This window comes from Sinocyclocheilus grahami, unplaced genomic scaffold, assembly GCF_001515645.1.
Source record: "Sinocyclocheilus grahami isolate Dianchi unplaced genomic scaffold, SAMN03320097.WGS_v1.1 scaffold606.1, whole genome shotgun sequence".
In the NCBI taxonomy this organism is placed as follows: domain Eukaryota; kingdom Metazoa; phylum Chordata; class Actinopteri; order Cypriniformes; family Cyprinidae; genus Sinocyclocheilus; species Sinocyclocheilus grahami.
Genome location: NW_015505785.1, coordinates 628,154 through 638,729, shown reverse-complemented (window position 1 = coordinate 638,729; position 10,576 = coordinate 628,154). Strand labels below are relative to the sequence as shown.

General features: G+C 45.0%; 2 protein-coding genes and 1 pseudogene across 2 annotated transcripts; 1 reads left to right on the top strand and 2 right to left on the bottom strand.

The window, feature by feature from the left end:
- Window positions 1-3,042: 3,042 nt before the first annotated feature.
- On the bottom strand, window positions 3,043-4,017 carry LOC107557531 (tubulin alpha chain). Its single transcript, XM_016240972.1, has one exon. The coding sequence runs from the start codon at window positions 4,015-4,017 to the stop codon at window positions 3,250-3,252; it is 768 nt and encodes a 255-aa protein (XP_016096458.1). The 3' UTR covers window positions 3,043-3,249.
- A 143-nt stretch (window positions 4,018-4,160) lies between these two features.
- Window positions 4,161-7,929, top strand: LOC107557552 (tubulin alpha chain). Its single transcript, XM_016241018.1, has 4 exons — window positions 4,161-4,318; window positions 6,111-6,333; window positions 6,412-6,560; window positions 6,665-7,929. Exons 1-4 carry the CDS (start codon window positions 4,316-4,318, stop codon window positions 7,643-7,645), a joined length of 1,356 nt encoding a protein of 451 aa, XP_016096504.1. The 5' UTR covers window positions 4,161-4,315; the 3' UTR covers window positions 7,646-7,929.
- An 891-nt stretch (window positions 7,930-8,820) lies between these two features.
- On the bottom strand, window positions 8,821-10,065 carry LOC107557537 (sulfite oxidase-like; annotated as a pseudogene).
- Between the last annotated feature and the right edge of the window lie 511 nt (window positions 10,066-10,576).

Here is a 10,576-nt window from a genome sequence, read left to right as displayed (position 1 = left end):
TACCTGATTTTTGGTTACCTGCCAGACCTGCCCAACCGGACCAGCCCCGGGAGAGACCGTCCGCATTCCCGTGATTGGCCCCGGCCCGATGTTGTACCTGGAAGCAGAAGTCCTAGAGTGCGAGGAACCACCGTGTCACCCGGGCGTTTGTGTCCTTCGCCCTGGACATCCATTGTAGGGGTGCATGGGTGGTGAGGGAGTGTGAACCGGCAGCCCCAAAGGTAGTATTTTAAACTCCAGGACTGCCCACTTTATAGCCAGGGAGGCGTACCTGGTCTCTGCGGGGGAGAGTTTCCCGCTGATGTAGACTATGGGGTGTTCCTCTCCATCCCGGAGCTGGGAGAGGACTGCCCCTAAACCGGTGCCGGAGGCGTCCGTGTATAGGGTGAAAGGGCAGCCGAAGTCGGGGGCATGCAGGACCGGGGAGGACGTCAGGGTCGTCTTGAGGGCTTGGAAGGCGGCTTCGGTCTCGGGAGTCCAGTCTCTCCTCTCCGGCTGCCCCTTCCTGGTAAGGTCTGACAGGGAGCAGGCTATAGAGGAGAAGTTAGGGATGAAACACCGGTAGTAGCCCGCCGGAGCTCCGTCAACACCCTCCGTAGACGCTCCAGGTGAGTCTCCCAGCCCTCCGAGTGGATAACGACATCATCCAGGTAAGCCGCGGCGTAGGCTTGGTGGGGCCGGAGCAAGATGTCCATCAACCGCTGGAACGTGGCTGGTGCCCCGTGTAGGCCGAAGGGTAGCACCCGGTAATGCCAGTGGCCAGTGGCCATTGGGAGTGCTAAAGGCTGTCTTCTCCCGGGACTCCGGGGAGAGGGGCACCTGCCAATATCCTTTGGTGAGGTCCAAGGTGCTGATGTATCGAGCCTTGCCCAGCTGGTCCAAGAGCTCATCCACCCGCGGCATGGGATAGCCGTCAAAGGTGGAAACTTGATTGACCTTCCTGAAGTCGTTACAGAACTGGAGGATGTTGTCCGGCTTTGGAACCATCACGATGGGGCTGGCCCACGGGCTACGGGAGGGCTCGATGATTCCTAGTTGGAGCATCTTCTTGACTTCCTCCTCTATTGCCGGCCAGCGAGCTTCCGGTATCCGGTAGGGCCGCTGCCGGACTACGACTCCTGGTGGTGTGAGGACCTCGTGTTCGATGACGGTGGTTCTACCCGGGGTCTCACTGAACACATCCTGGAACTGACTGACCAGGGCCTCGAGCTCCGCTTTCTGGGTCGCCGATAGCTGCGGTTCCATGTCCACTACTGGGGGCCCGGTATGGGCTAGCGCGGCGAGTTGCTCGGGCCGGGGAACCCACTTCTTGAGCAAGTTGATGTGGTAGATTTGCTCCGTCCGTCGGCGGCCCGGTTGGTCACCGGTCCCATCCGTTCCACTACGGTGTAGGGCCCCTGCCAGGTCGCTAGAAACTTGCACGCAGCTGTTGGGACCAGTACCACCATTCGATCGCCCGGCTGGAACTCCCGGTCACGAGATGTTCCTTAACCAGCGGCATGACCCGGTCAATCCTTTCTCTCATCTCTCGCACGTGCTCGACGAGGCTACGAAGGGGGGCGGCAATTTTCTTGGCGTTGGCCGCTCGAAGTGGAATGGCTTCCGGGTACCGGGTGGCATAGTCCAGGATAACCAGGATGTGCTCATGTCCCCAGACAGACTTCGGCAGCGGTCCCACCAGATCCATCCCGATCTGCTTGAAGGGCACATCGATGACGGGTAGTAGAATGAGCAGGCTGGGGGGAGGACGGCACGGAGACGTCTGCTGGCAGGTGGGACAGCTATGGCAGAACCGTTTCACTTCCGCCTCTAGTCCGGGCCAGTGAAAACGGTCCCGGATGCGTTGGATGGTATTGTCGGCTCCTAGGTGTCCCGCCTTTGGGTGGCCGTGTGCCAGCTCCATGACCATTTCCGTCTTGGTGGTAGGCATGACTGGGGCCGGGGGGTTCCTCATCCGCCAAGTCGGGGACCGCCGGTCTGCTGCCTGGTCGCGGTGCACCTTCGAGGGGACGCCGCTCCATCACCCTGCAGGGGCGCCAGGCCCGCTCTCTCCCCTGCCTCGCGGGCGTTCGTTGCCGCCGCCAGCTCGACCGCCTCTACCAGGCTGTGGATGCTCTGGGGATTTCGCATACTGACCGGGCGCCTCAGCGGGCGGGGCAGTGCCCGTAGCAGCCGATCGATGAGCACTTTCTCGGCTACCTGGTCCGGGGTCAGGGACCCCGCAAGAAGCCACAGGTGACATTCTCCACCATATGTCGCGGGGTGAATGAGAACACTGACTCGGTACTGATCGAAAGAGCCCTGGAGGGTGATTTATTGCCCACACACTGATCACACGTGCTCTGATGAATGGTGCTCAGTGCCCGTCTCAGCGTGGTGCTCGTGGGGTGAAGTGCCGTGGTGCAGATCCCTCTCCCAGGGTGCCTTCGGAGTCTGTGAACAAGGAGAAACAAGCATTAATGTCACCTGGAGCTCCGGGGTCCCTTCCCACTGGTGTTTCTTCTCCTGGCTTTTATGGCCAGCGGGAATGAGCTCCAGGTGCGCCACTCATCACGCACAGGTGTTGTGCGTCGGTGATCAGTGTGGCAGCGGCGTTTCCAGGGCGACGCTAATCTGGACTCGGGATACTCGCCACAATATATGTGTGTGTGGGTGTGTGTGGATAATGGGAATGTTTATAATATTCTAATATTATTCAAAATTTCAAATGTAACAATGTCAAATTTGTCTGTGATGTGCTTTTACAACAATACCACATAAATAAATAAATATCTGTGCATTTTGATTTGGAAACAGAAATATTTGTGATTCACAAAAGCTTGACATGCAGACTTTTTTGCTCTTATCGTTAATAAAAAACAACGGAAAAATATAAGGACGTTTTGAAAGTTTTTCTGCATAGTCCAACAAACACTTTTTTCCAAAGATAAAGGAAAAACTGATTTCTCATAATGCCTTAAAACTGCAGAACTAAAGGTCAATTTATTGTTGATGTTGCCTGTATTTAATTTAGTTTAAAAAGTGATCAAGAGCATATGAATGTTTATTTTAAGCTTTTTATTGAGACACAGAATATCCACAATAATTTTTCATTACAATATTTGTCGGCAAATTAAACTAACATTCAAACTAACACCAAGTAAGTAGACTGTTATGTCAGTTGCCATTTTTTAAGCTTGTGAAATTTTCGGTCTAGAGGCTACCTGCTATTCATTTTCATTCTGGAGGATGCATGAAAATGAAGGAAATCTAATACTCCTCTCCCTCCTCTTCTCCTTCTCCCTCGACTGAATCTACACCCACCTCCTCATAATCTTTCTCCAGGGCTGCCATGTCTTCTCGAGCCTCAGAGAACTCGCCCTCCTCCATACCTTCACCTACGTACCAGTGCACAAAGGCACGCTTAGCGTACATCAGATCGAACTTATGATCAAGTCTGGCCCAAGCCTCCGCGATAGCAGTGGTGTTGCTTAGCATGCACACCGCTCGCTGCACCTTGGCCAAATCACCACCAGGTACAACGGTAGGGGGCTGGTAGTTTATACCAACCTTGAAACCAGTTGGACACCAGTCCACAAATTGAATGCTGCGCTTGGTCTTTATGGTGGCAATAGCAGCATTTACATCTTTAGGTACAACATCACCACGGTACAACAGGCAGCAAGCCATGTACTTGCCGTGACGTGGGTCACATTTGACCATCTGATTAGATGGCTCAAAGCAAGCATTAGTGATCTCAGACACTGAGAGCTGCTCATGGTAAGCTTTCTCAGCAGAGATCACAGGAGCATAAGTTGCTAAAGGAAAATGGATACGTGGATATGGCACCAAGTTGGTCTGAAACTCAGTTAAGTCAACATTCAGGGCGCCGTCAAATCTCAGGGAGGCAGTAATGGAGGACACAATCTGACCTATCAGCCTATTAAGGTTGGTGTAGCTGGGACGCTCGATATCAAGGTTTCTACGGCAGATATTATGACTGTGAAAGAGGGCTTGAACTGACTGACTCAATGACATAGCGGTTTTATTTCATTTTTAAAGCAAGCTAATGACTATTTCAAATGATCCCCAGAGATTATTCAGAAATCAACGGCATGCATAAAAACCTGAATGAAACAAGTGTTCTGATGCAATGAAATGAGCAGTCTATATATTCACATACATGAAGTAGGTCACATCTTGACGCTGTCTGTCACTCTATAAAAGCGGTGCCACTCGAGGATTTCGCGCAGTTACTACATCGACTCTTCGCCGTCGAGAACAGTAACGCAGTAGAGCAAACTATTGTTTCCAGATCACTCCAAAGTATACGAAAATGGTGAGTAGCTGACTCGTTGTATTATTAGATTTTTTTGGCTATACTATTCAAATGAAAGCATACGTGTAATAAAATGATTTAAGCAAGAATTGTGTCATTATGAAGAAATCATATGCTAACCCTGTTGAAAAAACCAGCATATGCTGGTTAGGTATGTTTTGACGCTGGGATGCTGGTTTAAGATGGTCCTTTGCTGGTTTAAACTGGTCCTTTGCTGGTTTATGCTGGTCCTTTGCTGGTTTATGCTGGTCCTTTTGCTGGTTTATGCTGGTCCTTTTGCTGGTTTATGCTGGTCATGTGCTGGCAAAGGACCAGCATAAACCAGCAGAGGACCAGTTTAAACCAGCAAAGGACTAGCATAAACCAACAAAGGACCAGCTTAAACCAGCATCCCAGCGTCAAAACATACCTAACCAGCATATGCTGTTTTTTTCAACAGGGAAATCTAAGCATATAGGCTACTAAATGTTGTGTACATAATAATTATTAAATAGAAGTCTAGTGGCTATATCTAGTGATGAGGCAGGTTACAGGGTCTGCGGAACACTACACCTGTCATCGTTTTAATAAACGACATCTGCTCGATATATTCCTGCTGAAGATTCTGGTGAATATGTTTGACTCTCTGCTATTTTGTATCGGGATGTGTGACCACTTTTCGACTTGCACAGTATGTACATTCGTATCTTATAGTAATGAAGTCAAAATTATATCAGTTTTAACTAACTATTATATAATAAAACCAGTGGTGGACGAAGTACACAAATCAAGAGTAAAAGTACAGATACGTATAGTAAAATATTACTCCAGTAAAAGTAAAAGTACTCCTTTTTCAATTTTACTCGAGTGAAAGTACAAAAGTATTCGATTTTTTACTTAAGTAAAAAAGTACTGATAGATTTATTTTGCAATTTTATATAGGCTACTTATTTAAATTTTATATTAGCACATATTTTTTATAATCCTACTGCTCAAAATACCTGGGATTTTCCCAAAACAACGACGATATGGAGTCAAGATATATTTTTGTTGTTGATATGGACTACGTTGACGAGAGTGATGTAGTAATGTTCACTGTGAAGCTTACACTGCGATGTACCTGAGAGAAAACAGATGTGACCATCTGATATTCACCAGTAAGAAAAAAGTGTTTTAAAGCTTGTTGTTTTGCAGAACATCACAGTTATATATGACATGAGAATAAGGCCTGAAGTTAGGAAGAACATTTTAAGGAAAATATAATTATATTTTCATAATGATTTTTTTTCTTCTCAAACCTTGTCTGTGGTGTTCATTTTCAGTTACAATAATTAATCCTAAAATTCGACATTAGTAACTTACTTTTAGCAGCATCAGTCGCGCGCGGTTCTTACTTGTGAATTCAGTTCACTGGAGACTCGCACTAAACGGTTCATTTGAATCAGTGAGTTGTCGACTCGAGAACAGCTGCAATCGGTTCATTCTAATTCGTCAATTAATCGTTTGGTGCGATTTGCGAAGCGATTTAAAAGGTTCACGAATCAGTTCGTTCTTGAATCAGACACCGTTTCTGCGTCTCGGAGCACGTGATATATTATAAGGAGTAACGATATGTTTTATGAAATGTAGTGAAGTAAAAAGTACGATCTTATGCTTTGGAATGTAGTGAAGTAAAAGTAAAAGTTACTCAAAATAAAACGACTCCAGTAAAGTACAGATACTTGAAAAATTTACTTAAGTACAGTAACGAAGTAATGCTACTCCGTTACTGTCCACCACTGAATAAAACTGTTGCTTTTCTTCTTTGCAACAGCGTGAGTGTATTTCCATTCATGTGGGTCAAGCTGGCGTCCAGATTGGCAATGCCTGCTGGGAACTTTACTGCCTTGAGCATGGGATTCAGCCGGATGGACAGATGCCCAGTGATAAGACCATTGGTGGAGGGGATGACTCCTTCAACACTTTTTTCAGTGAGACAGGAGCTGGCAAGCATGTTCCCAGGGCCGTGTTTGTAGATCTGGAACCCACTGTGATTGGTTAGTAATTGCCTGATTACCAGTCTCTTATGGTTAGTCCACGAGCTTCACAGCTTTCATTCTCTCCACACTCTTCAGATGAGGTTCGCACCGGAACTTACCGTCAGCTTTTCCACCCTGAGCAACTGATCACCGGAAAGGAGGATGCAGCTAACAACTACGCTCGTGGCCATTACACTATTGGCAAAGAGATCATTGATCTGGTTCTTGACAGGATTCGCAAACTGGTAAGACATCCTTGTAATCACAGTCAGCCTGTTTTCATTCAGCAATTTATGTTTTAACTTAAATACAATTTAATTACCGTTTCTTTCCATTGCCCTCTTCATAGGCTGACCAGTGCACTGGACTTCAGGGCTTCTTGGTGTTCCACAGCTTTGGGGGAGGAACTGGTTCTGGCTTCACCTCTTTACTGATGGAGCGACTTTCTGTTGATTATGGAAAGAAATCTAAGCTTGAGTTTTCCATCTACCCAGCTCCACAGGTGTCTACTGCTGTGGTGGAGCCCTACAACTCCATTCTTACCACCCACACCACCCTTGAGCACTCAGATTGTGCTTTCATGGTTGACAATGAGGCCATCTATGACATCTGCCGTAGAAACCTTGATATCGAGCGTCCCAGCTACACCAACCTTAATAGGCTGATTAGCCAGATTGTGTCCTCCATTACTGCCTCCCTGAGATTTGACGGTGCCCTGAATGTTGACTTAACTGAGTTTCAGACCAACTTGGTGCCATATCCACGTATCCATTTTCCTTTAGCAACTTATGCTCCTGTGATCTCTGCTGAGAAAGCTTACCATGAGCAGCTCTCAGTGTCTGAGATCACTAATGCTTGCTTTGAGCCATCTAATCAGATGGTCAAATGTGACCCACGTCACGGCAAGTACATGGCTTGCTGCCTGTTGTACCGTGGTGATGTTGTACCTAAAGATGTAAATGCTGCTATTGCCACCATAAAGACCAAGCGCAGCATTCAGTTTGTGGACTGGTGTCCAACTGGTTTCAAGGTTGGTATCAACTACCAACCCCCTACCGTTGTACCTGGTGGTGATTTGGCCAAGGTGCAGCGAGCGGTGTGCATGCTAAGCAACACCACTGCTATCGCGGAGGCTTGGGCCAGACTTGATCATAAGTTCGATCTGATGTACGCTAAGCGTGCCTTTGTGCACTGGTACGTAGGTGAAGGTATGGAGGAGGGCGAGTTCTCTGAGGCTCGAGAAGACATGGCAGCCCTGGAGAAAGATTATGAGGAGGTGGGTGTAGATTCAGTCGAGGGAGAAGGAGAAGAGGAGGGTGAGGAGTATTAAGTTATTTTCTCCTTTCCAAGTCAGTTATTGCTTTGCATCATTAATCAGTTATAGTCAGAAATGTAAATTAAATTAGACTTTAAAGGTGACATATCAAGTCAGCATTCAGTTGTCTATTGCAATGTAAAGAATATGTGCAGTAAACATTTGTTTTTTTCATCATGTCAACCACATATTTGGTGCTGCAGTGAATTGAGATTGAGTCATATTTTCCTGTATTCCTCCAGTGGAATTCTACATTACATTACAGTGTGTAGATCAAATAAAATTATTCACTGACCTTACTGATGTCTGCAATGAATGGATCATTAAAAGACATGAGTTACAGATGCTTTTACTCAAACCCCATTAGAAAACATTCACAATTTTTAAATCGAAGTACTCCGATTTTCATTTCATTTTCAGGTATGGTAATATTAATTAAGCTCCTTACAGCAGCAAGTGTTTTTATCCAGCAGCCTTGTTCACGTTCAATATCAGATCTGCCCACTAGGAAAACTACTTCTACTGCTTCTAATGAGTGTTTATTTTGTCTTTCCTCCCAAATCACATACTACAGTTAAACATTTAACATGAAGTATAGCACATTCTGGAATTTGCTTAAAATCACAAAAGAAGATTAACAAAAATTATTTTCATACCTTTGAGTATTTACTAATAGTAGTTATTCACATAAAATATAAATCAGAGTCACATTACAAATTGCATTAAAAATTGCATAAATACCTATTACTGAATACTAAAATAACAATTAAATGGTTAAATCATTCAAATGTCATTTCACTACACTAAAATATTAAAAAAGTGGAACTGTAAAATGTAATATTGATCACATTCAATATGCCACTAAACTGGTACTTCAGAAAAGCTTACATTTGTAAATTGTTATAGTTTCTGAGGATTTAATAATTTTAATTGAAAATGTATATATTAAAAAATAAATATATACTGTATAAAATAAATTAAAGTTCTTAGACCTTATTAGTAGGCAGGTTATGTAACAATCAGTTGGCGTTAGTCAGTGGAAATGCAGGCCTTCATCATGTTGATGTTCAGAATATAATTTTGAACAGTGTAATATGGTATTAAACCAAGTGTTTATAAATGTCTTATGTTTATAAATGTCACTAGACTAAAAATGTCTTATGAGATTTCATGATAGAAATGAATGACAAATGATAACCTTTTTTGTTATAGTCAGTTTTGACCAAGTATTCTGGTGTTGAACACCTGCAAGTATCCATCAAGACATTTATTTTTGCTTGTTAAAATATAATTACCCAGTCTTACATAAAAAATGAAGTCCATTTCAAGCACTTCCAAGAACCCACAAGCTCAAACAGTTGCAAAGCCACAACCCAACCTGCACCCAAGAAAATTCCAACAATTTTGTTAATGTTCATCTTACGTTCACGTATTAAGTTCATTTTTGGTCTTTCAAACTCTCTCTCACTTTTACCTGTACTCGATGCCACGCATTACTAAGGACTCCTCGTAAGTTCCAGATAGGTGCAACAGTGTCTGGCTGCATGTTGTAACTACTGTCCACTGCTTTGCATACGATCTCCAACTCCTGAGCCCTATGAGGAATTGGTACGTCTATCTCCCATAGCTTCCAAGCCCAGGCTCTTCCAGGTGGAGGAGGTGGAGCACGGTGCTGTTCTTGATCACTAGTGCGAAGTTTGGCTACATGCCACGTTTTCCCACCATCTATCGAGACGTCCACTCTCACAACCTCTCTTCCTCCCCCACTCCACGCGTAGCCTTTTACAGTCCCCTCCCTATCACTGCGGTCTCCTGAGGTTCCCTCTGCTGGGTGAGTGATGGCTGACTGTATGGGGAGCTCCTGGATGGCTGGTGCTGATTTGAAGTCTTCTGGAGAAAAGCCTGTAATCATTCTGCTGCCAGTGGCTCTTGCTCTCTTCATCACTTACAACAATTTTCCCCAACCATTTGACATTGCAGGCTCCAACAACTCCAGGGACAACTACACGGACAGGGTAGCCGTGGTCAGGTGGGAGGTCCTCCCCGTTCATCTCATACGCGAGGAGAACATCACCCTCTTCACTTACAGCCTTGTTCAGTGGAATAGATGCACCATATGCTGTACCCGTCACATCCCTGTCTAACCCTTCAAACTGGACATGTTTAGCTTTCGCTGCTACCTCTGGTCCAAATCCATAGGACAACAGTACATCCCGCAGACGTGCACCTGACCATGTAGCGTTGCTTATTGTGGCGATGCCCCAATTGAGTCCTTTGACTTGCTTGACTTTGTTCATCTCAGAACGACGGTTCCCGGCGAACTGAAGCGTTGCTGTAATTGTGTGTTTTGGAAAACGAGACTTTAGCTCACTTAGACTAAGTGATACTACTCCACCAGGGATACCCTCGATCTCCAACCTGTAAGTTGGAGTCATATTCTGAGTTTGCATTTCACTGTTTTAATTCATTTTGATTAATACTAAATCAGTTTTTTGTGAGTGGGATGAATTAATGCACATTCACATTTAGTCTAGAACTACAGTAGCATCATGTTCACACAGCGGACACAGCTCCTCTGTACTTCCGATTTCTCCCAATATGGGGACAGGAGACTTGTCAGTCAATAAATGGGAAAACAAAGTAACTGGCGTTACTTTTTGAAAAAGTAACTCGGATATCTTCTTGTAAATTAAAAAGTAATGCGTTACTTTACTAGTTACTTGAAAAAAAGTAATCTGATTACGTAACTCGCGTTACTTGTAATGTGTTACCCCCAACACTGTCGGATTGTATGATATGAGCCTGGTGAGATTTTACGCCAAGACAGACCGTGAGACATCAATGGTATTTTACGTCAAATTGTATGATTCTATTAATATGATTTTATTAATAATTGACAGGATTTGACTTTGCAGTCTGTTTTGACATCATTATTTGCAGGCAAAA

Coding starts and splice junctions, on each gene's coding strand:
- LOC107557531 (XM_016240972.1), bottom strand. CDS start 4,017: ATGTCATTGAGTCAGTCAGTTCAAGCCCTCTTTCACAGTCATAATATC.
- LOC107557552 (XM_016241018.1), top strand. Junction 6,334..6,411: donor TCTGGAACCCACTGTGATTG/GTTAGTAATTGC, acceptor CACACTCTTCAG/ATGAGGTTCGCACCGGAACT. Junction 6,561..6,664: donor TTGACAGGATTCGCAAACTG/GTAAGACATCCT, acceptor CCCTCTTCATAG/GCTGACCAGTGCACTGGACT.